The sequence below is a fragment of the Siniperca chuatsi genome, linkage group LG5, assembly GCF_020085105.1.
Source record: "Siniperca chuatsi isolate FFG_IHB_CAS linkage group LG5, ASM2008510v1, whole genome shotgun sequence".
Lineage (NCBI taxonomy): Eukaryota > Metazoa > Chordata > Actinopteri > Centrarchiformes > Sinipercidae > Siniperca > Siniperca chuatsi.
In genome coordinates, this window is record NC_058046.1 from 8,400,127 (window position 1) to 8,426,185 (window position 26,059).

The following is a 26,059-nucleotide window of genomic DNA, read 5'->3' on the forward strand; positions in this document are numbered from 1 at the left end:
TCCATGGTTGCTTGCACTCCTCTTCTTCTTTACCTTTGTTATTGCATTGGTACTTTTCTTGACGCATTACTGCCAATTGACAGTTCGCTAAGCCCGGCCCCCCTTTGTTACTTTCCGTTGGCATGTGCAGTTTAGGATGATAACGTGGCAGATTTGCAATATGAAATTTATAGCAATTTAAAAAAATAAAAATAAAAAATGGGTCCTTGATTTCAGACAAAGGTAGACAAAGCTTCTCATTTCTAGTTGATTATTAATTTTGCCAGCTGAAATGACAACTAGCATATTTTATCAGCTGTAGCTAGCGAATTAATTAAGCTAACATTAGCTCTATGAGTTGGTTGAAAACGCTGTCTTCAATGTCATAAATATGCACTAGATTGCTACATGATGTTGTACCAAAAAACATTGTCCCACACAAAATGTCAACATCCTCACCAGTTGATGATCTATGTAGAAGACATGGAAATGAACAAACAGCACTGTTCTTTTATTTCAGTGTAGAGCTAGTTAGTCCCAGTATGATCTGACTGACTGACTTTCTTTAAATTTTCTGGTTCGGTATGTTGAATAGCCACAGACAAATGGTCAGAGACAAGGCATTCAATTGTTTTCTAGGATGTTTATTGAATATTGTCACCACACTAATCAATACACTCCACTTGTTCACTTGTTGGTTAGTGTATGGTTCTATACAAAGAACAGATGAGCAAAGCTATAAACCAAGCATATTCAGCCTAAAGTAAATAAATCCTAATAATAAGCAAAACTCCATATCTACACAATGGCTAGATAAACATAATCCGTAGCAAATGAATTGACAACTTAAGATTTTCACTTTAACATACAGTATATGACTTATATCACTTACTCTTATTAGCAGCAATGGAAAATATGTTATATTAAAATGGAATAAATCAAATTTGTTAAACTACACACACTCTAAACAGATCACTATGTTCTATATAATCACTATATGAAACTGGGAGGAACAGCATACTAAACATTATTAGCCTTCCAAAACAGATAATAAACAATACAATTACTCTTAGAAAGGTTTGGCACTTACAAATAGCTGCACACACACACACAACAGCAACAAGCAGCTTCTTAAAACTCTATATTAACTGTCTTTTCAGGGCAGACACTGAGCAACTAAAAGTCCAACTCCCCTGCTCGTTGAACACCTGCTCGTTAACTCAGAGCTACCTCAGTGACCTAAGAATCCTGGAAATGCTCCAACCTGATTGGTAGTCACTGATAGGTGATTATTAAGACTGACAGAGGCCAGTGAATGTTCATATCAGGGAATCTAGGCGCCTTTTTCACACTTGCATTCCTTATTTCATTCTAAAATAACCCTGTTTGGCTTCTTATCTTACATACTTTTGTTTTTGTTTTTGGAAAGGCTAAATAAAAAACCGCAAGCCTCCAATCTCTTTAGATGCGATCTTACCGATCTTACTACAGCCCCATGCACACCTCTTGTGCATGTGGAGAAATCCAAAGCTTGACAGTCCTGTCATGCCTATAGTTACAGTCGCAAGTTATGATTGCAGAATTGCTGTTCAGGCAAGAGGTTTAGCCAACAGTCAAGTAGTGGAATAGCGTGATATGTTCAGGAGGAATGTGTTTACTGTGCTCGTGTGTGTGCATGTGTGAAACAAAACAAGGACCCACTCGTAAAAACATTGCTCCATAGCACTACTAGTGGACAAAAACTCCAAAGGGTACCTTTAACATTCACTGTGATTGATTAGACAACTCAAGTAAGTTTCAAGAGACTGCACTCTGATTTTCCTACCATACGGAAATGAATAGAAACCAATAACTAAGATCTGAAAACACTACAACAGAAAAATAGTCAGCAGAAATGTAAAGTATTAAGTAAGTAAATGGGCTAAATTTCCATGTGCATAAGAAATGATAATTTCAAATAAAATGTGTTATAGATTATTATATTTCTGTCTTTTGGAGGAAGCAGAGTGCATGTTATACTATATGAATGTAATTGGTCTCACATTTGTTACCTGTGGCCTACTATTTGTTTCTGTTGTTTCAGCAGCATGGTGTTTATATATAAACAAAATAACTAGGCAGCAAATTTTATACTGGCTCATTTTGTGTGTTAAGGGCAAGTATACTGAGCTGGGGGGAAAGAGTAAAAAAAAGGTAGGATAATCCTAACAGCAGAGTGTGCCAGGTTACCAGCCTTAACCTTGAGGCTGATCAGTCTTGAACTAAAAGATTGCTCTTTGATATATTCTTTGACATTTCAAGGTTTGAGATGAAAATGTTTGTATCGAACTCTAATTCAGCTATCCTGCATCCAGCCAAACAACAAAATGAAATAAACAGAAATGCCATTACCTAATTTACAGAAATAGCACCCTTACTGTTTTTAGGTGAGTTAATAGTGAGTTTTTAGGGCTTATGCTACTGTGGATAAAGATAACAAATTCTCAGTCTCTAGGAGGTATGAAATTGAGTTTTGAATGTCTATAATGTTCATTTATGGTGTTTTCAGTCCGAGTAAACGATCCACAATAGCTAAATTCCAACACAAGTGACGCAAGTATGTTTGCTTTCCAATTGCTTCTTCAGGCAACAGACACCCTGAATGAGCCAAGGAGAGAAAATGTATTGTACAACTGGTACTCTGTAATAAAAGAATACTGTTATTCAGTGCTCCACAAGCCCTTAGTTGTTTAACATCATATGGAAAGCTGAATCCCCTTGTCTTTAATTTACTCGTACTGAGTCATTGTTTTGCCGAAGAATTACCGAAATGTGAATATCATTTATAGCTTTTATTGACTTGGGAAGTCACGACCGGATGAAATGTAGTTCCCAGGAGATCCAGTCAATTCTCATTGATGGGAGCTGTCAGCCTGCTCTTGTGGAGCCAAAATCAGCAAGGGGTAGTCACACAGGTACTTTTATACTGTGCACAGCCACCTCACTGGTGGTTTTTCTTACCTGACCCACACAGGTCAGTTCCCATATACATGGGCTAACTGGTTAGGGAGACAGTCTACTCAGAGATCCATGGTTACATATGTAACCTCCCGTTCCACTTCAGCTAATCTATTTTAGCATTGTTTTTGCCATGTCTGATGTTGTCTACTTCACTTGTCCTAATCTGTGTCGGTAGAGCATCAGTCTCCCTGGATGCAGAAGTATGCCACTTTTTATTAGCCTGACAGACGGGCCGATGTGCCCTGTAAGCTGATGAGAAGGTTGAAATGAGATCTGTTAGGCTGTGACTAATTACTATTAAGCAGACATGTGCATTAAGTGACTCTGGCTGATCACATTTTTCTCTCCACATTCCTGTCTCTGTTCATTGAATTTATATACCATTACTGTGGTTATACTTGCTACCATATTTGAAGTGTCTGCTGTACCAGCAACATATCTAAAATACATCTCTTATGAATGAGTTTGTTCTTATAAATCATGCAGTGGCTTCTAACAAGAACATTTTCTTCAAATAGGTTCAGGTCAGACAACATTGGGGCTAATGGAGAGCTCTTTTCCACCTAAGACATACAGTAATCGCTCTGCCAATTTTTCCAAAATTTGCTGCACTGGTAGAAGGGCACCCTTAATGGCTGCTAAACAAATATAATCATGTTGTCTGGATAAAGTGCTTACAAGTAGCCAGAATTTGAAAAGACTGTCTCCCATTCCAGGTACTTTTTGGCAGAGATATGTGCTCTACTAAGTGTAATGTACTCTTATTTTCGTCATATTGGAAATTTCCTTTCTTAATGTTATTGCTCCTGTTGTGTGTGTAGGACTATTGCTGCTCTCCTCTCCTCTCCTCTCCTCTCTTATCCGGGGTTTCTGTGGTCTTTGTGCAGGAATATCATGCCCAGCTGGAGGAGATGCGAGTTTCCATCAGACAACTGGAGGAGGACCTGTCTGCTGCTCGTCGCCGTAGTGACCTGTATGAGGCTGAGTTGAAAGAGTCTCGGCAGACCAGCGAGGAACTGAAGAGGAAGGCTGCCGACTACCAGCATAGGATGCAGAAGGTCTACACTGTAACTAGAGCTGTTAATGATCCTGAAAGTTAAATAGGCAGGAGTCATGGTTTATTTGACACATACTGTACATATTCTGTATTGGAGTGGGGCTCCGAATCACAGTGTGACTCAATGTAACAATATGATCACATTTAACTCACTTGTAGTCATTAGGAAGTTTCTACCTTACTGTCTACCGGAGGGATCCCAGAGTTTCCTATATCTTCACAGGCAAAAGAGCAAGGCAAAGCAGAAGCAGATGACCTGATGACCAAGTTGGAGAAGGTAGTTTATGAAATTCAATCAAGTTTATTTATAAAGCACATTTAAAAACAATCAGATTTGACCCAAGGGCTGTACAATAAAATAACATAGATAAAATAAAGTACGTAAGTAAATAAGTTTATGAAGTTCATTTAATTGTTAAAAGATAATAAAGGACTGCAAAATATGTATATAATGACACAAGTAACTTTAACAAAGGATGATAAGCTTAAATATCAATCTTTACATATCATAATGCCGTTTGTGTTTCTTTTTTAGACCAATGCTGAGCAGCAGACAAAGATCCAGGATCTTCAAGAGAAACTTGGCAAGGTAGAATACTTTTGCTGGGAAGATTAATGAATAATTTATATGAGCTTGCACTCCCAAATGCAAGAGATGTAACAGCATTTTACACTTTCAGATGATTGTATAAACTCCTTCTTTACCCTCCCTGACCTCCGTCTTTCTCTCTCTCTGTCTCTCTCTTAAACTGTGGTCTACAGTCAGATTTGGTTTATGGCCTGAGAACAATTAAGCTGTCTTTTAAAACTAAAGTTACTGCTTAATTATCAGCAATCAAACAGTTTTGCCTCATTAGTATAGATAATTGCATCTAATTGTCTTTTCCTAGAAATGAATATTTATATATTGTGGTGCTGATATTCAAGGCTGACTGAGCTCGCATTTGGGATAGGTCTACTTCTGACTCAATGCAAACTAGTTGATGAAATAATCAGTAGGGTATGACTTTCATTCTTAAAATGACTCAGTGTAGTTTAAGGATTTCAAATTAGCAATATACAGAAGTTTGTTTACTAGTAGGAAAAGGATGTCAATTATTCCTTAAACACATAATCTTTATATCAACAACCAGTGCATTGTAACCTAATGTCACCAGTGTTGCTTGGAGTACTAAGCAGGTGATGCAGCTGCATGTATAACTGATTCATTTCATGTATTTGATTATACACAACTATTATACTGGTACATGTTTATATGATATTTATTTTTAATTGATGTAGTTATTAATCATTCTACAGTGGCATGTATCAGAGATTGGACATGAGATTTTGTAAACTAGACAAGGTTTTCTGTTACATTTAAGTTTATGTAAATAATATGTACAAACATATACTTTTTGATTGATAGTTCTTTTAACTGTTAGTCGTTAAAGGCCAGTGCTGAGGCTACAGACCTCCTTCAGAGTATGAGAGTGGCCAAAGAGCGCATGGAGCGAGATCTGGAGAGGCTTCAGAACAAGGAGGACTCCAGTGACAGCCTGCGGAGACGCCTCCGTGAGACTGAAGTACAAACACACCTCTGATATCACACACATAGTACACACACACACACACACACACACACACACACACAGCCTAGCATATATGTGTTCTGGCCTCCTGCCTGTTTCTCCTCGTTATTCTGTGTAGCATGTCATTTGTTGATTTGCAACATCACAAACCTCTTTGTTTAAAGTGTTGCATAAATAAATCTGGCTTGGATATCTGCTAAGCACAAAGAGCCCATATGTTCTCTTGTAAACATGCTGTTTTTGCACCTTCTGAGAAACACTTTTGCTGTGATGGCATGATAGCATGTCAGATAGCCTGAATGTTTGACACAGTTGATCATAGTTTGAAAAGAAAACACACTTGTGTTCATGTGATTTTTGTATTTCCTGGTTTATGAAGCTACCTTGCTGGCACACAGGGTAAAACTAAACCAATGGGTCTTTAAGCTGATAAAAAATGTACATTGATGTGCCTCTGCACAAACAATCATAGACTCACACTTTCACCCATATCACACCAGACAGAGTATGAGGCCTTTAGTGCATTATGTTATACAAAAGTCCTGTTGTATTCATTGAGAATACAAATGAATACAAAAGTTGTATTCATTGTGTAGAGACAATCTGTGGTCTTAAACAGAAAGGCATTTATTGTTACTGGTGTTATGAAGCTAATCAGTCTGCATGTGACGTTTTACTAATTGATTCTCCGGTGGCTCAGTAATTCCAGTGGCTCAGTGCTCCTGCTTCTGGTATAACGTTGACAAACTGTTTCTGTACACAGTTTTCTTGCATGCCAAATTAACTGGATAAATTGTGAATGCCTTAACATCTAGATTTAACAAAAAGAAAAAATCCATAGCTGTGTAAATGCCTTTAAATAATGGTGCATTTTTTATTTTACAGCACTTCAGTAATTTACCAGTGCCACGTTTTGTTTGGCTATTGGATCTGCTTCTTGCGTCAGACAAAAAGCGTCCTGTAGACATATTATTCTTTAAATCAAGTTTCTTGAAATGTCAAGCATCAAGTGTGTAGGTTAGCAGGGACTCTAGCACCACAATATGCAAGAATGCAGATACCAGCAGGCAAACCTTTCATCATCTTCAACATTGTCTCATAAGTATCTGTCTCAGAACCCTTTACTTATAAAGGTCAGAACTGCATGATGGCCTAGTCACACAATCATTCAGTTATAGATATATGCATTTTTATACATTATGTATTCATTCATTCAGTGTCTATAGTTACATATACATTATACTTTATTTTTGAGAGGGCTTGTTATAAGTTCTTCTAAAACAGGACTTCACATCAAGCACTAGACATGGTAATGGTAGCATAGGTTCATTTGGAAAGGAAATACACATCACGTCAAATTTTTCACAGCTCCGAAGACCTCTCATACCATCACACATGAATGCAAATGGGCTCTTTGGAACCATTGTGAGGAACTTGGAATAATGAGATATAAATATTGCAGAGGTGCATCACTAACAAGCTACATGGATGCGGCTGCTACAATATATCATCAGTTATCCCTTGAAGTGGAAATCTTAAGTCTAATGAGCATTTCTACAGAATGGGCTATGATGTCCATATAGCAAAAAGCACTATTTTGGACTATGGATCTTTCGACCTGAGGTTGCATTTTTAAAACTAAAAGAAGCATTCTGAAAGCCAGTTAATGCTTACGTGTGTTTGTGTTTGTGCATTACTTGTGTCCGCTGTGTGCAGGATGGTAGGAAGACTCTGGAGAACCAGGTGAAAAGGCTGGAGATTGTTGAGCGCCGCGAGACTAAACTGAAGGACGAGGTCCAGAGCAAGGCCCAGCAGATTCAGCAGATGGCAGATAAAATTCTGGTAACCCACCTTTCACCACTCGTGTGGAGCTAAAATAATCAGAGGAGGTGTGAGATAAACATAGTCATCATTGCAGAGGAAGTGCTATTTTACATAATATTTCTGAAAAACCTCACTCTTATCATTTACTATCTTTATGGATGATCTATGTAAACTGTTTCTTTCTATATACACAGTGCACAAAGTTACCCTGTACAATAATATTGTAATAGCCATGATACACCCACACAAGTGCTTTCAATTAGTTTACCTGACTAGTCTCTCTCTCACATGATACTTTTGTCGCATCTGTTAGGGTGGGACAAATGATACAATTGTACAAATTAGGATTCTTGTTAGTCCACAGAGTTTGTTCACATCACTTAATCCCCTGCACACCTAAAACCAGCTCCAACCTGATCAGAGGACTAATTAGTCTAGAATAAGAATAAGTGAAAAAACAACTGTGTGGATGTACAGTGGAGAAGGTAATAGTTAATACGTAATAATACTTGCTGTGTTCCATTTAGGTGTGTCAGTTCCAGGGCTTGAGTATTCTGTAGTACTTCCACCTGTGCTTTTCCTGCTATAACAAGTGAAAAATGTCAATAAAGAGCACTCCTATAAGAAGGGGACTGGTTGACCGCATTGATATGGATGACATTGTGTCCCGTGCTTATTTACAGCTGCTTACTTATTACATCCATAGTGACAAAGGCAAGGGACTGGTCTTAGTACTTTCAAGTTGTTGTATGAAACTGTGTCCCTGGTTTTATACATTAATACACTACTTTGTCAACACTGCCTTGTCAAACACATTGCACCTGTCAACAAAAAACACCTGTGTGTTGGTAAGGGGGTTGAATCTCTTACTGGTTCCACCACAATCAAAATCCCTTTGCAACTGAGTTACTCAAAAGCTCATTATAATTGTATTTCCGATTAGGCACATTACCAGCAGGAACCATTACTAACATAACATATTTGTATTTTTGTGTAGGCACTGGAGGAGAATCTGCGAGAGACCCAAGCCACAGCCCAGCGGTTGGAGACTCATCTGAAGCAGAAGGAAAAGCTCTATGAAGACAAGATAAAGGTAAAATTTCAGAACACATAAATACTCGCACACATGCAGACTCTTTGGTGCTACGTAAAACAACATGCAGGTATAGCCTGATGTACTGCACTTACAGGAAGTGCTCTGTGCTATGTTTGGTGGTCATACTTTAGCTGGTTGAGTTGCGGGTGTACTCTATGCTTGGGAGATCTACAGTATGTCATCTTCACATTCTCTATCCTGTTAAGTGATAGCCTGGTTATGGTTCTGTGGGCTGCCTGGCATTGAGCAGGTGTTGGAGGCCCAGATGAAGGCGGATATGGCTGATAAGGAGATGCTGGAGTCCAGTCAGAGCAAATATGAGGAGGAGGTGCAGGAGAAGTGCAGCATCATCAGTGAACAGAAGGCGGTAAGAACTGACCAGCTTGGCGGTGACACTATTTCAGTTTTAACATTTATCACACTGACATAGATTTCTTGTTTGGAATTATCTTGGGTAGGTTATTGCAGAGTACAAATTAATGAGCCATGATCTGTTCCCAGTTGAACCCAGTGATGTGAAAATCTAACTGAAAGTTTAATTAAAACAGTTATACTGTCCATAATTTCTATTCAGACCATAAATGCTATGGACTCAAAGATGAACAGCTTGGAGCAGAGAATTGCTGAGCTGTCTGAGGCCAACAAACTGGCAGCCAACAGCAGCATCTACACCCAGAAAAACATGTAAGTACTGATACACAAAACATCGTTATTCTGTTTGACAACATTTAAACGCATTCGAAAAACTTCCAAATGTCTCTAGATCTCTATCCATGAAATACACTGATGTGAATTCAAGTGAAAGCTGTGGCCTTTTGTTGATTGGTTAAAGAGGACGTGGCTTGTGCAAAATAATACCTGGAAGGTACCTTGTTTTTGTCTTGGGAGTGTATGTACACATAATGGCGCAATACCAGATTGCATTGCCTCCTATTAAACTTTTTGCACTTATGTATGTGTGGTCTTGGCAGGAAAGCCCAGGAGGAGATGATCTCAGAGCTTCGCCAGCAGAAGTTCTACTTGGAGTCTCAGGCTGGGAAGTTGGAGGCCCAGAATGCCAAATTGGAGGAGCATCTAGAGAAAATGAGTCAGCAGGAGCAAGGCAATAAGAGTCGTGTGCTGGAGCTGGAAACCAGGCTCCGAGAGGTGAGGAGATATTACAGGGGGATGGAGCAGCTGGGTTGTGAAACAGCATTCATGTGTTGGTAGATTGTTGGATACAGGCTTCTCGACCAGAGTGACACGCAGGTTAAACTTTCTTTCCATTTTCCCTTTTCCCAGTTTATTTCTTACTGTCCTGTTAGTCCCATCCCAATCTGTCACTTCTGTGCCTGATTCTGTCTGTTCTGGAGTATCTACACAAAGAATCTCTGTATGTCTAAGCATAAAAGGTAACCTCTTCCATCTGATCTGGCTCCAAACAGTGGAAACACACCTGTGTGTAATTGCTTTCCTGAATATATGTTGAGGAAATAATTACAGTGCATCATGACCCCATGTGAAAGCAGGTTCAGCATATTAAGCGTAATTTTGTAGTAATTGGCAGAAAAAACACTATTACTATTTTTAATTGAGATGTAACAGAAAAGAGCAGCACAACATATCGAGGCGGAGTCAGGCGAGGTGTGAAGTGTCAGTGTCTGCTACTCAGGGATGAATCACTTCCCCCCTCCCCCCTCCGCCCTCACCCAGGATTGCCCCTTTCTGTCTCCTCTTTGTAGATTGGGCTGGAGCATGAGGAACAGAAGCTGGAGATTAAGCGTCAGGTGACAGAGCTGACCCTGTCGCTGCAGGAGCGCGAATCCCAGATCAGCAACCTGCAGGCAGCGCGCCACGCTCTGGAGAGCCAACTACAGCAGGCCAAGACTGAGCTGGAGGACACCACTGCAGAGGCTGAGGAGGAGATCACTGTGCTCCGAGTGAGAGAGACAGAAAGTAGAGGACTTCTGAAGATGATGTCTCCTTTGATGTTATATAATTCAGGCAGTGAAATCTGTCTCTCTGTCTCTCTTGTCATACCTGCTAGGCACACAGAGATGAGATACAACGCAAGTTTGATGCCTTGAGAGACAGCTGCGCGGTAAGCTGCTCTCACTTATTTTATTGTTTTTGTTTGGGTTTTTTTGCTCTTTCACTCTTTCCAGGAATAGACAGCTCTTCTGGCATTGAACACCAGCTGAATCGTCACACATCATCACACATAACTAACAACCTAAAGTGGCCAGAATGTTTCAGCCCATATGTGTTTCTGTCATTCTTGGGTAAATCGGGCCTCATTAAAAAAATATTTCTCTTTTACTTCCATTAATCAAAAACACCCTCTCCATTTCTTCACACTCCTCTTCTTTTTTTGGTCCTGTTTGTGTTATAATACTAACTGCTTCAATTTACATCATCTCTCGGTTGGTGAAAAGTACAACCAGGGCTCCACACTAATGTTTTCAAAGCTGTCCCAAAACATTGTGTCTATGGTCAAAGCGAGAATCTGCTGTTCCAAATAGGCACCAATTTTTACATTAGTGGTAGATTAATTCTCAATTGAATTGCTTGTTTCCATGATCCCATTGTGCACATTAACAACTAAATGAGCTACTATTCCCAAAACTAGCCCTGCTGGAACAGTAACAGGAAGATAACGGCTGTTATCTTGTCATCATGGTTGTTTGGCACCTTCACATTCTGGGGATTTTTTTTCTTTTTGTTTGTTGTGCTTCATGGTGTACTGTACTCAACTTAACCTGGAAAAACTGTGGTTTAGTTAGCTAAAACAGCATCTCACAGCCCACACATATTGACTAAATTAGCCACAAGAGTTTTAAATTTGTCTTTGTTTGATAATTTTCTTTTCCATGTCTGCAGATATTTATTTCCTCTCTCTTTCACAAAACCACACCATCTTGTCACCAGAGCTTCTGATAATGAGGCATCATGTGAAGCCAACCTACTAATGATGCTTCAAGAAACTACTGCTCAAAAGCAGCCACCCTTTTATATTGCAAGATACATCTTTTATTTAACAGTTGAATGTAAATTGTGATGGTAACAGCCATTTACAGGTTATCTTTTTGTTTATTATACAGACAGTGAGGGCTATGTTAAAGTGTGTTATAATCCCAAAAGTTCCCCAAATTCATGTTTAACTTTATTTACCAGTTGCAAATTGGAATTCTTGCACGGTTTTCTTAGTGTTGTTGGACAACATGGGATGGTGTTACTGTGGAGCCCTGGTGTCCCACTAACCTTAAGAAAATTATGTTGTCACATTTAAGGGATTTGAGTGCCTTTAAATTCATATACCTTGAATAAACACCAAGACCATCATGGTCTTCCTTTATCCCATTGCCCTACTTTTGAGATCCTCCCACTCGCAAACTGTTCAAAAAGCACTGTCCATATATTCAGCTGGCCAATGTTCTGGCAAACACAGCCAAATTCTGAAAAAAGCAGAGCTTGAAATGCCACTCTATTTTTTGCCCTGCTAAGATTTGCGATGTTGGTCTGTCCGTTAACACTTTGGACTGGAGCAAGATATTTCAACAACTATGGGCCAAATCGTCATTAAATTTAGTACGGACCCCAGTGGGTGAGTCTTAATGATTTTTGCCATCTCTTGATATTTCCTCTAGCATCTGTTTTAGTGCTCCATCTAACCCAGCACTTAGATCAGGCCTTTATTTCCTTTTGTACAGACAGACATATCAACATCTAAAGTGCCAATTTCTTTGACATATACTGAGCACATTTCTGCCCCTCAAAGGACAGTTCAAAAAAACTCTTTCCATTTTCAACTTTCCTCCTGTCCTATCTTCAGGCCAAAAGGTCATCTTTGCACACAAGACATCCCATAATCAACAGACTGCAATGAATTTGCTGACCACATTAGTTATTTATTTTTAGCTACACTACTGGAAAGACTGTAGAAATGTTGTCAGTAATTTCTTAGGTTTTTATAAGAGCACATTCTTCCTGCTAAGATCCTGTCTTTACATAGCTAACAATAGAGTTTAGCAATATGTTGACTAATATTGTGAGACTATATATATAGACAATTTCAACCGTCAGAGATTTTATATATACCGTTTCTACTGAGGTAGCTATCCTTTTAATATCTCTGGTTGTATTTGACCATTGTGGGAAATGTTTAAATAAATGAGGACCCCTTTTAGACTGCATTAGCCAAAAGACATTTCCATTTGGTTATTTCATTTTTTTCTCTCAGTTGAATTACCAGCAAATTTACTATATCTTTATATATTTTGGTTTTATCTGTATCAGTCACCCATATCTAGGTAGCAATGATTTCACAAAAAAGTGGTTACATTTAAAAATTTTAAGTAAACCAACTTTAGGTGTATTCACCCTCCACAGCATCTCTGCTGCTCAGTCTGTTTCATAGAAAGAGCAGATGTTTCTCTGTATTTTGTACCATCACCGTACAGTAAATGTTACGTTAATTTTAGTCAAGGAAATTGTGGAACTGATTTACTGCCTCTTTAACTAGGCTTTTTATTTGCTGTACACCCACAGCCTTCACAAATAGTATTGAGCAATTTGTATTCAGCAGTGTTGAGGATGCAAAGCTCCGGATGTGATTTACTTTAGGTCTGCAAGTTGCTCATGACAGACAAGTAGAGTAAGTATAGAGGCTTGCCAGATCACCACTGCCTCCATTCCAGCGTTGACTTCCTCGCCCCGCCTTAAGTATTTAGTTGCTGCTGTCAGTCCACTGCCTCGGGGGAGCAGAAGCACTGAGTCAGTACAGAACAGACAGCTAATTTATGTACTTAAAAGCTTTGCCTCTTTCCCCCCCGCCACCTGGAAGTTCTGCGTGGTACACATCTTCCCATGAGAGCTGAGAATAAGGAGCTCTTAACAGGCAGCCTCACCAGCCTCTAACCCTCATTTCCCTACAGCGTGCACAGTAGTCATGGCTGATTAAGGGAACAGACTGATGCTGATGAAATGATTAGCCCACTCCTCGCTCTGAATGCTGCCTGGGCTAAACAAGTAGCCTCGTTATCATGCCAAAATGATTGCTGCATTATATCACTAACCTAGATATCTGCATCATGTAATAATGCAGCAGTAGAGTTTAGACTGTGTGGGGTGTTAGGTCAAGTTTTTGTGTGGATGAGCAATAACATGCACAATGCCATGCCTATATGCACGATGCAAGTGAAACCTTTTCATGCGTGTAAATTTAAATTAATGTACATTTATTATTTACACTGGGAGTCCATTACAATACAGTAGAGATGCCTTTTCCAGTCCTGTTTACACAGTCTATGTGTCAACTTCTTTAAGGTTTAGAAACCTGAGTACCTCCAGCTTGCCAGAGTAATTAATCTACCCTTCAGGCACCTTTGTGTAACTTGAATGTATAGTATTCTTTACAGTTAGCCTTTTAATAAATATAAAAAATAAATGTATCACTAATGTCAACAGCCATTGTTTGTTACTTAGTTGATATATTTTGGGTGCAGCGTGGGTGCTGTGTATATTTTCCTCTCTTTAAACTGGCAGTCTGAGTGTCCTGTTGACTTCCTGCAGGTGATCACAGATCTGGAGGAGCAGCTGACCACACTGACTCAGGAGAACGCCGAGCTGAACCGCCAGAACTTCTACCTGTCCAAGCAGCTGGATGAGGCCTCTGACGAAAGAGAAGACCGGCTGCAGCTCAGCCAGGATGTGGACAGGCTGCGTCGGGAGGTGGCCGACCGTGAAATGCACCTTAACAACCAGAAACAGGTACTTGGCTGCTGGTGGTCATGTTCTGGTTATGGGTAAATATCTATATATATACATATATATATATATATATATATATATATATATATATATATATATATATATATATATATATATATATATATATATATGTGTGTGTGTGTGTGTGTGTGTGTGTCCTACCCTGCTCATGAGGGTTTCTTTTAACAGTCCAATGAAGGGCAAGTCAGGTGGACAGGCAATGCTCAATTATGCAAAATTGGTATGTTGTATTGAATTCTTAATAGAATAGGCTGATACTGGTCTCTTATTAAAAGTCAGTTATGAGCCAGTCATGTTATCAAACTCCAAATATGATGGACAAAATGCAGTTTTTAGAGACCCTAGTTAAAGGTGTCTTGTGGAGTCTTTGACCACTAGTAGCGATATGGAACAATATTTTTACATGTGGGTCCCCGTTTTGTTAGTTCTTATGTGCGAGCACGTGGGTGACGTGATACACAGTCCTGCCGATGATCCCACACTATTCCACTGATCTACAGGTGGCGGTAATGCACCACGGAACACAGCAAAGCGCCAAACAAAGGCAGTGAAGAAGAAGAGTGTTAGCAAGTAAACATGGATATGAACAGTACAGGTTTCGCAAATGAACAAAAATCAGCTTTTGCAAAAGTTTTATGAGGAATCCATTGAACACCATTGTTAGACCACAGAATACACATGTGTTTTGGTGAGTAACAGTGAATATAAACAAGAAAAACAACAAAACTCCACAGGGCGCCTTTAAATGGATTGTAATGGGACATTTTGATCAGATTCTACACGCATTTCTCCTATTAGTACTGCTATTATTTTTATTTTTATTATAATCCATCAGATTTATTTATATTTGAGAGCTGTTTCAGAGGAGTCTGTATCCTGACATGACTGAAAATTAAACAGGGAACAATTGCAGTCTTCCATCCATTCATTCTCTACAATACCTGGGACGGGTCACCAGATCACCAAGTAAACACACAAACAATCAAACAGCTGACTATTGAACCCAGGTCTTTACAATCAGCCACAGTGCTTACCACTGAGCCAACATGTCACCACTATAGTCTAGAAGTTTTTCAGTTTCTGCATGAAATTGTCACAAAATATCAGCGGCCATTAGTTGAAAACAAATAAACAGTTTCCTTTTTTCTAAGACAGCTGTACTCCTTCCTCTAGTTCAGGTCCCTTGCCCCTGCCCACTTCCCACTCACAGCCAGACTCCAGGTTTTCACTTACTCACATTATGTGATATCTCCACACTACCTTTGACAGGTGACCTAGACATCTCTCCCAGCTCTGACAGTGTTAAGTGTAAATCAGGCAAGAGAAACCCTGGGAATATTTCAGCACTGTTATGTGCTGTGTTCTGGATGCAGAGAGAGAGCGCGAGCGAGGAGGCTGTGTGATGTGCGCGCGGCCCCTGTGGGAGGATACGTGTGTGGGTGTCCAGGAGCGCTCTCGGTCCTGCCGGTTGTGTAACGAGCAATGGAAGTCATAGACGAGGGATGGGGTGGTGTGTGGGAGGGATGTGTCATCCCCATCACTCCCAGGTTGTGTCAGCTGTGGAAGCGTTGGACTTCAGAGGGCTGTGGTGTTGCTGCAGCACCAGCACAGGCTATATTTGTCTCCCAATGCTTTGTCTAAAGCAGGGTGTTGTAAGACATGAAACACAACGCTTTGTGTAGGCCCTGTGAATAACATAGAAAAACGCTCCAAACATGTCCAAACATGTCATGTAAATAACTCCAGAGTTCTGATGCTGTTTTTTTAATTGCAGTTTTGAGGTTATTATTTAAACTGAATGTACATGGTAAGTATGTATGTTGTTAAAGCTGCCATCAAATGCTCCTCATAAGCCCATGTGTCTGGGATTGTAATTTATTTTGGACATGGGGCTATTTTATGGTGTTGTGGCTGGTTGAATTCCCCGTCTGACATGTAAAGAAATAAGTTACTGTCAGGATAGCTTTTTGACCCAACTCTCCTTTCTGCATAATGGCCTGTGACCAACAGGTTCTGGTGGGAGAAAGACCAGGGAGTGCACGTATTATGTTTTTGTAAAGTCATTTTGATGCTTCTGTTTTATATGCATATGCATATTCTTTTAATTGTAAAGTGTTTTGAGACCATGCTGCATAGTGATTTTACACTTTAAATAAAATTGATTGATAGATATAGTTACTAGTTACTTTGCAAATTTTACAAACACATAGATTTTAAATACAAAACTTATGATCAATTTCCAAATACAATGAACTGTTAATAACTACCCAACAGTATGAAACAGTTAAAATTAACTCCCTGTCGATCGGCTACAACATTAAAATTCTGCCTACATCACTAATAATGCACCACTAATAAAGATAACTAAGATGACAAAACCCCAAGCTGTGGGACCATTAGTATTTTGTCACTGCCTCCCAGAGAACTGCCCTTCCAACCCTCCTGAGGGGAAGAGGCAGGCCACCAAGGGATTTCCCAAACCCACCAGAGGGAATCTAAATCACTCCCACAAGATCCTTGTTAACCAGTAAAAATCTTAACTTTCCCATTTTATAATAAAGTCAATGAGGGGAGAAACATTCATTTCTTAATCAATGAGCAGTAGTAGTTTTTGAGGATAACTTTTGACAACAGAAGTCCTCAATGTAATGTACATTTAAAGCTGCTCTTATTATATCTCCTTGAGGTGTTGAGTTGTGTCCTTTCTACAGTTTGGTTATCAAACTGAGGTATTTCTATTCCTGTTTTGTAACAGAACCTTGAGACACTGAAGACCACATGCACCATGCTGGAGGAGCAGGTTCTGGAGCTGGAGACCCTGAACGACGAGCTGCTGGAGAAAGAGAGACAGTGGGATGCCTGGAGGGCAACACTGGAGGAGGAGAAGAGCCAGGCTGACAGGAGGACCAGGGAGATCCAGAGACTGCTGGACACGGAGAAACAGAACAGGTTGCAACCACACGCACACACACACACACACACACACACACACACACACACACACACGGAGCCCCCCAAAGGTCAAGGTGAGAATTTTTTTGAGGACTACTTTTGCATTCCCTCGCAATACGTTTTGTGTTACCTCGCAATATTTTTCTTCTTCCATTCCTTCTGAGCCATATATCCATTTCCGCTCAGCTGCTCCCAGTGCCACGCAACAGTATATCAGCTCATTAAATTTTGCTTTGAACTGGTAACTGAATTATACTGATATAGACGGTACTATTGCTCAATAGGCATGCATGGTTATGTAATTAGCGAAAGTAAATTACACAAATTCTTAGATCAAGAGGTCTCTCCAGAAGAAAGCAGTGCGGTGATGTGCAGGATGCTGTCGGTTTCATTCGTGAACAGTTACTGTACTCTGTACTGTACTGAAGCCCAGAGGGGTTTCACTGAGAAAAAGGAGACATCTCCAGAGACAGATGTGCAGTTATATCTACCTCATAAAGCTAATGTGCTGTATTTGTATGAGTCAAAAAAAGCAACAAACAAGAAGGCGACTGAAATGCTGCAAACAGAGTCTGTGGTTCTGTCACAGAAAGAGCTGACAGCACTGAACCACTTGCAGAGATACATCAGGAATGCAGAGCAACGCAAGCTGGAAAGCTTTTTGCATTTTTGCACAGGGTCCTCTGTTCTTTGCATAAAACAGATTAAAGTAACCTTCAATGCTGAAACAGATTTTGGTAGAAGGCCTGTTGCTATAAGTGTGGAGCAATAACTGATGTTCCTTATGCATACACCTCCTACCCAGAACTTTGATAATGTTCTATCTGATAACTTGCAATGGACATCATATAAGGTGAGGTGTCCATAAACAATGCTACATGCATTAACTTGAGATAATGCATGTAGCACTTGATTACCTTCCATTCCAGATAGACATACGGCTCAGAAGGAATGGAAAAAGAAAAGTATTGTGAGGTAATACAAAAGTATTGCAAAAGATCGTGAAATTTATTGCGAGGGAATGCAAAACATATTGCGAGGGAATGCAAAAGTAGTCCTCAAAAAAATTATCGCCATGAGCTTTAGGGGGCTCCGTACACACACACACACACACACACACACACACACACACTGTATCACTATAACTGTGTAAATTCACCCCTATATTAGTGTAAAGTTTGCCTTGCAATTCTACGTCCATTTAGTGTTTACTGGACAAACAGACAGTGTTACAGAACATTGAGATATCTTGTAGTGCAGCAACATTTGCGATATACTTCTGATGGATGAGAGTTTCTCCACCTATAGTGGCTTCAATAGTCCATGATATAATTTCACCACAAGACATTTTACATTTTGAGAAAAGGTTATGAGTTTCTATTTTCTAGACTGGAAAAAAGTTCTCTTTTTGCTCTGAATGTTTCTGTTGCTATCAGTGTTGGATCTGGCTTCCTCCGCCTACACACACTGAATGCAACAGGTTTGGGCATATTCTCTAGGGTTTGTCAAAAGGTATTCTGGGAAATATATGAAATTATTTTCTGACTTGGTGTAGGCGGGGTGGTTGATGAAAACTGGGTACACAAAAACAAATTAAAACACAGATAGAATTTTTTAAGGTGTGTTTTCCTTTAACCCTAAACTTGATTTATTTGATTTGATTGTAATATCAACTGTTCATCAGTTACAAAAAGCCAGTAAAAACATTATAGGTGAACTGGAAGAGTATGCACTGGTAAATAACTAGTGCAAACAATGGTTTTCTGTATGCTCTAGGCTTCGTGCAGAGCAGCGCAGCTCTGAGTCTCGCCAGGCTGTGGAACAGGCAGTTAAGGAGCACAAAGCTGAGATCCTGGCCCTGCAGCAGGCACTCAAAGACCAGAAACTCAAAGCTGAGAGCCTCGCCGACACTGTAAGCATTTACATTCTGTTGAAATAAGTATTTTACTTTTTGTGGTTCGCAGATGTTACTGCAACCTCTTCATGCTTTCTGTTCTCAGTTGAATGATCTGGAGAAGAAGCATGCCATGCTGGAGATGAACGCCCGCAGTTTGCAGCAAAAGCTGGAGAGTGAGAGGGATCTGAAGCAGAGGCTGCTGGAGGAGGTACACTCTGTGTTTTCATTTCCCTTTGATCTCTACTGTTTTCTTTTGTATTATGTACTTTTAGATGTTAAAATGTTTGTGGCTATTACTGCATATCTGTCAGATCTATACCGCTTCTGCAAATCTATTGCCAGAATATAAAAATTACCTTGATTTTCTATTTGTAAAGTCATAGTGGTAATAAATGTCAAACCAGGCTGAAAGGTTTAGCTGGTGCTATCATTGAAAGCCATCAGTTGTAAGAAGCGGAAGTGGCAAAGTCACAGCCTCCAGATGGTGATGTAACAGCTGTGTTACCTCCACAGCAAGAGAAACTGCAACAGCAGATGGATGCCCAGAAGACCCACATCTTCCGTCTGACCCAGGGGCTGCAAGACGCTCTGGACCAGACTGACCTGCTGAAGACTGAAAGGACTGACCTGGAATACCAGCTGGAGAACATCCAGGTGCTGCTACACACACATATATCTACTAATGTATAACCACACAAAAAATACTGAGAGAGTATGGTTGAGTTCCCAATCACTGCACGCACGCACATGTACACCTGCAGGACTGGGAGCAAATCTTTGTCATTTGCAGTCTTGTTTCTCCCCCACTGTGTGAAAGACACATAAACACACACATGCCCCCCAACACTTTGTTTTACCCCACAGCATACATCCCCCCTTCTCTCTGTCTCTCTGTCACCCTCTCTGTGTGAAGTGAAGTATTTGAGGAGAAATTCATGGCAGTAGTGATGTTCACTTAGCTCCACCTGCAGGCTGTGTACTCCCATGAGAAGGTGAAAATGGAGGGGACCATCACCCAGCAGACCAAGCTCATAGACTTCCTCCAGTCCCAGGCCCATGGTGGCTCCAAAAAGAAAAAGGTCAGATGGGATATTTAATTGGATTGATTATAATTTGTCTGTCTTCCTGCACAGGTTTGGATGTTTTTGAAAATCCTGGACGTTTTGGCATTAGATGAAAAGTTTGTCAAGATTTACATCATAATACAGCTTTAAATCCACTTAAGAAATTTTTTTTTTTTTTTAAATGTAAGTATTATTTATTCACAGAGACATTATTTCATGGTAACCTGCAGTTGACACAATTTGCACAATATCTTCAGGTACGCTGTTGTATAATTACTTTATTACAAATGTTAAATTCAGGGCATCCACAAATGACTCACTTTATGCATAAACTGCGATTACAACTTCCACCAGCCTCTTTGCACATTCAGAAAGAGTTGTAGATTATCACCACATAGACACATTTTTGGTTCCTGTGTCTCAGGGTCTGTTTGGGCGTCGTCGAGAGGACCTGTTGGCTGCCATGGCTGCCCAGGCCCAGGCCCAGACCCAGACCCAGGCCCAGGCCCAGGGCCAGGGCCAGGGTCAGGGTCAGGGTCAGGGTCAAGGCCAGGTTTCCCCTGTGGCCCCCATCCAGCCGGTGCCTCTGCAGTACAGCGACATGAAGGTAGCACTGGACAAAGAGCGTGCTCGCTGCTCTGAGCTGGAAGATGCTCTGCAGAAGATGAGAGCGGAGCTGCGATCTCTGCGAGAGGAAGGTGAGACTGCTCCTCTACAGCAGTTTACACACACTCAGCATTTATTTTAGCAAAAGTATACTACTAACATTGTCTTCTTTGAACAGTAGAAAACAGTTTACTCAGCATAATAAAACAATGTATCACACACATAAATAAAAAATGTATCTAAGTTCAGTTAATCAATTCTTCCAACCCCAGCGCTCCAGTACAAGGACCATGGTAACTCTACAAACCCGGCCACAGCACGGCAGCAGATGATTATGTCTGCCATGGTGAAGTCTCCTGAGCACCAGCAGGGCCCAACCAACCTGGCACCATCCAACTCTGGACGCAGGAAGGAGACTGCAACACCTGAGGGTGAGTGAAGGGATGATGTTCACTTAAGTGCAACTTTTTCTCTCTAACAGAGACATACATGCAGGTTTATAGCTTCATACTTGACACATACTGGCCCTTACCTGCACACACATAGACACACACAGGTAATATCACTCACAAAGGATCATTTATGAAGCTCTTACTATCCTTTTTCTTTCACACACCTTTCAGAGAGAAGGAGGGTCACTTTTGAAAGTAAGTTGTCCAAACTCATGGTTTCTGCAGTTTGGTCTCTTATCTCTCTTCTACTTTTGTCTCATCCACATCCCTGAAAGGCCAGATTTTAAAAGCTCTGCACTTTTATAAAATGGGAGATCCCACCAGGCTGGTCAGGTGAGGCTGAGAAAAGTATATTTTCCCTTTTTCAGTGCACAGCTTTAGAAATCTGAAGCATTTTATCTTGGTTGCTGAAGCTTAGCCAATCTGATTTGCCTAACTCTGCTCTGCTCTTTAATTCACTACAATCCCACCTGAACCTCACATCATACACTAACAGAGGTGTACCATATGATAAACTCTGCAATGCACAAAACGCTGTTTGAACCCACACTCTGCAAAAAACTAAAGGTATTATCCATTCATCTTATTTCTTCTTACAAGAGAGTCAAAGTTACAACAACTGTCTTAACCTTATGTCAGTGTAAACTGATATTGATCCTTGTGAGGAAATTTGGTGATTGTGACAGCAACAGAAAGAAGAAGGAAAAGGAAAACATAAGTAGAAAACAATACAAACATAAAATAAGAAATGTTAAATAGACTATAAGAGCAACACAATATAATTATTGTAATTATATAACACAATAAGTGTATATTATGGGAAAGAAAAATTTCAGAAAATCCATAAATCATTAGAAACTAACTAAGTTAATGTATTATATGTATTTTCAATCCAAAACATGTTTAGATAATTGTTTATTTAGATTATCTACAAGTGAATAGTTTAGTTTAATAGAGTTTAAGTGTAAAGACTCATGGGTTTGAACATGTACAGTACATGATGTCTAGATGTACCTCATCTTGACCTCAACGAGTCCTCAGAAAATGTTGTGGTGTGTAGACTTGCAAACAAAGAATACTGGACACACAATGGGAAACTTGATACTGACTGGATGATGCCTTTAATGCAACAGTGAGTGGGCAAAAGCAAAGGGATTGATTCAATCTATATTCTTTTTCAAGCATTTTTGTCTTCAGAGTTTACTTGCTTATGCATTTTGCTAAACATCTTACAATTCTTTTGGAAACCTTCTTTTGTTGAACTGATTTCATAGCGGGTACGGCATGGTGCACTGAGGTTTTGAAGTGATGGATGTACCTGACACAGTAAGACATACTGGAGCTGCCTGCCCTCACTGTGTTCCCTGACTGTATTCAGAGTATAGTCGTCGTTTGAAGGACAGTCAGAGAGACAGAGAGAGGGAGAGAGAGAGGGTGGTGCACCACAACACCCCTCACCGCTTCACAGTGGGACTCAACATGAGAGCTGCCAAGTGTACTGTGTGCCTGGATACTGTGCATTTTGGTCGCCAAGCTGCTACCTGTCTCGGTGAGTTGCAGATGTGAATTTGTATGAAAGGGCAACTCTTAACCAAATGACCCACATTACCTTCACGGAAACTGAATAACAATAACATTGTAGTTAATATTTTAATTTGTTGCCCCATTAATATAATTACAATTAAAATGTTAGCCTTCCTATTATTTATATTTGTTATGTATTTTTTATTGTATAATTGGAATTGATTATACGGCAAAGAAACCTGAAACCTCCAGCGCAGAGCGGACTTAGTGCAGAGAGCGAGAGTTTGCACTGAGTTAGCAAAGTGAAAGTTTTGACAGCAAACATGGTAGAGTGTTCAGTTTTTGGATGTAAACCGGACCCTGGAGCTTCCTTCCACTATCTACTAACGTGACGTAATAACAATGTGAACACACTGTAACATCGTACCAGATATTATATGTTTCATAACCACTAACACTGTGTCAGCCACTTCCAGTTACAAGCTAACAAGCTAACAAACAACATAAACAAATAAAAAATGCTAATTACAATTATCATTCTGATACATCTGCCAGTCGCCGATGGTTCACAATAGACTCCTCATCTGGGTCTGACTGAGGCTCAGACATGTATGGCTGAATCTCTCCGATGTTTCCTCTAACTCTAGCCATCTTGACATGCATCACTCTCTCACCATGGATGTATGTCTCTCACCAACATCCATGCTCTCACCGGCACCGGTCAACCTAACGCGCAGTGGTGGTGGGCGGGGCATTCAGAGATCCAGAATTTCTCAGTGAGGGACAAAGAGTAGATGTGCTTCCAGCCCCTTTTCAGAGTTTGTTTTAAACTTTTGGGATTATTATGTGGGATAACCATGTTAAACAAAATATTAATCATAGCAGAGTACTTTTACATACTTTAAAACGTGTCTGGAGGGGAACTTGAACAGTGTTTTTTCTCCTCAGAATGTCACGCTTTGTGCCACCCAAAATGCTCCCCCTGCCTTCCAGCCACGTGTGGCATGTCCAGTGACTGCTCCCTGCATCTGTCTGAGGGCCTGTGTCGGGACAAAGGCAGCACCCCAGGCCAACAGCTCAAAGAGGCCAGTGGACACATGCACCTGGAGGGCTGGATGAAACAGCCCAGGTTAGCTATGGACACACTGTCATTGTTTAAGCTGTTGGCACACCGTTCTGTTCCAATCAGTCTTACTATTGGGGTGCAGATCATGCATGGGGGTCACAACAGCTGATTTTGATGGACAACAACATTTTGGTTTGTATGATCATATGGGCCGGAGATGCATCCAGACATTGTGCATAGGTGCATGTGCACATGCATTTTAGCATGGCCCATTATGGCGTGTCAAATTTACACATACAGATGGGTAGAAACTTGCATATTCAGATGCTTCCATACAGAGTATTTGTCTTGAGCAATGTAATTTCTCATTTGTGCTCCCTCACTGTGAGGCTGTGTCATCTCCTCCCACTGATCAGGGAGGCTGATGTTACTAAACGCAAGTGCTCTCAGGCACTCTCTGTTGTGTTCTGTCTGGCAAAGTCCACCCATCTGGTACTTTAACCAGTTTAAACAAAGGCATTTCTAGAGTTTCCTGCAAAAACTGATTCATTTCATCATCTATGCTTTGTAGTAATGCAGTTGCCTTGTGTGTTTGCAGGAATGGGAAGCGAGGCCAGGGCTGGGAGAGAAAATATGTGGTCCTGGATGGGACTAAAGTGTCCATCTATGAGATCGAGCCCAGAGAAGGTTGCTTTTTTTTTACCTGTGTAACAAAACAACATACAGTAACAATTCATAGTCAAATACTGCCTCTAGTTAAAGGCGTGCTTTTTCTGTGTGCGTTATTCAGATTCAGTGAAGCCACTGGAAGAGTTTGACCTGTGTTTGTCAGATGGAGAGGTGGTTGTTCATGGAGCAGTAGGGGCATCTGAACTACCCAACACCGCCAAGTCAGGTACTGTATACAAAGTGTGCTGTTACAATGATTTTCACACTTAAAAATCTCTCTTTATCTTATTTCCTCCCCTTCATCTGTAACTTTCTTTCAGAATTCTCCCCACCAGTGTTCAAAGTTTTTGTCTTGTTTATACAAGACTTCACTGTCACATTCTATACTTCTTTAAAAATGTATTTTAGAGGAGTTATGGTTCTCCAAGTTTGGCCTGGAGTCCCAGCAAAATGAAGCATAGTTTGATTTCACTGTGATTAACTAGAAGTCATTAAAGCAAGAGAGAGTATCAGTTCTGAAGTCATTATTAATTATGTTCCCTTTGTCTCAGATGTTCCCTACGTCCTGAAGCTGGAGTCCCGCTGTCACACACCCTGCTGGCCTGGACAGTCAATTTACTTCATGGCTCCCAGTTTCCCAGACAAACAGCGCTGGGTGGCTGTCATGGAGTCTGTGGTGGTCACGGGGCGAGCCTCACGGGAGAAGGCCGAGGCCGACGCAGTGAGTATCTCTGGAGCACGAGAGGGACCACTGGGGAAATTGGCTCTCTGTGTCCTCAATGTCTGCTGACTCAAAACATAAACCGCTATGACTGCTGTCACAGATAACTGTCTTGTCTGTGGCTGTGGTCGTAAACTCGCTGTTTAACTGTGTGGGGGCTATTCATGAGCAGCGGAATTTGTATTCTTCAAGAATTAATTTTAGAGTTTTAATGAATAACCCCCAGTTCACTTATATGTGTCGTTAATTGTTCCCTTCTTCTCTCCTCTTCTCTTTCCCTCCTCTCTCTCTCTTTGTCTTTCTCACTGCTGTTTGTTGCTTTTTCATCATGCCACATTGTATGTCCGGTAAATGGGCATGTTTTGTTGATTTACTCTATTCTACCCATTCCATTGGGTTTCATTGCACACATAGGCTGCTGTGTCCAAAAGACAAATGGTTCTGTCTCCTCTGGTCCAGGTAAAGAGTTACAAAGATATGGCCATAAGACACACACACACACACAAACACACACCTGCATATCCTTCACGAGGCACGCAGTAGTGCATGTGTCTGTCATCGTGTTGGTTGGTCACTCCCCCTCCCCCCCACTCTCACCTCACCTGCTGTGACCACTCCTCACTCTCACTATCCTCTGCTACACTGTTATGTCCAGTACAAACTCAGTGATGATGTAATAGTTTGAATGTTGCTGAAATATTCTTCCCTGCCTTTGGTGTCCTGTTTTATAACCACAGTACACAACTTCTCACCAAGATGTTTGATCATCTTTGGGTTGATCCTCTTCAGCTGTCCTGTCCAGAGGACCAGGG

General features: G+C 40.6%; 1 protein-coding gene across 14 annotated transcripts in view; it reads left to right on the forward strand.

Moving 5' to 3' along the window:
• The window catches only part of LOC122877040 (citron Rho-interacting kinase), a 44,515-nt gene that overhangs the window by 10,867 nt on the left and 7,589 nt on the right, over window positions 1-26,059 (forward strand). For 4 of the 14 annotated variants that reach the window (XM_044198122.1, XM_044198121.1, XM_044198127.1 and 1 more), the window contains 26 exons: window positions 3,867-4,046; window positions 4,260-4,313; window positions 4,572-4,625; window positions 5,461-5,601; window positions 7,324-7,449; window positions 8,429-8,524; window positions 8,778-8,894; window positions 9,102-9,211; window positions 9,499-9,673; window positions 10,249-10,446; window positions 10,554-10,607; window positions 14,078-14,275; window positions 17,052-17,245; window positions 19,025-19,160; window positions 19,249-19,353; window positions 19,659-19,799; window positions 20,105-20,224; window positions 20,634-20,907; window positions 21,088-21,246; window positions 21,439-21,462; window positions 22,646-22,816; window positions 23,740-23,920; window positions 24,456-24,544; window positions 24,648-24,752; window positions 25,078-25,247; window positions 25,662-25,706. In XM_044198122.1, coding sequence (XP_044054057.1) covers window positions 3,867-4,046; window positions 4,260-4,313; window positions 4,572-4,625; window positions 5,461-5,601; window positions 7,324-7,449; window positions 8,429-8,524; window positions 8,778-8,894; window positions 9,102-9,211; window positions 9,499-9,673; window positions 10,249-10,446; window positions 10,554-10,607; window positions 14,078-14,275; window positions 17,052-17,245; window positions 19,025-19,160; window positions 19,249-19,353; window positions 19,659-19,799; window positions 20,105-20,224; window positions 20,634-20,907; window positions 21,088-21,246; window positions 21,439-21,462; window positions 22,646-22,816; window positions 23,740-23,920; window positions 24,456-24,544; window positions 24,648-24,752; window positions 25,078-25,247; window positions 25,662-25,706 — 3,417 coding nt within the window. The remainder of the gene's footprint in view (window positions 1-3,866; window positions 4,047-4,259; window positions 4,314-4,571; window positions 4,626-5,460; window positions 5,602-7,323; window positions 7,450-8,428; window positions 8,525-8,777; window positions 8,895-9,101; window positions 9,212-9,498; window positions 9,674-10,248; window positions 10,447-10,553; window positions 10,608-14,077; window positions 14,276-17,051; window positions 17,246-19,024; window positions 19,161-19,248; window positions 19,354-19,658; window positions 19,800-20,104; window positions 20,225-20,633; window positions 20,908-21,087; window positions 21,247-21,438; window positions 21,463-22,645; window positions 22,817-23,739; window positions 23,921-24,455; window positions 24,545-24,647; window positions 24,753-25,077; window positions 25,248-25,661; window positions 25,707-26,059) is intronic. The other 10 variants (XM_044198124.1, XM_044198125.1, XM_044198123.1 and 7 more) reach the window with 10 other exon arrangements.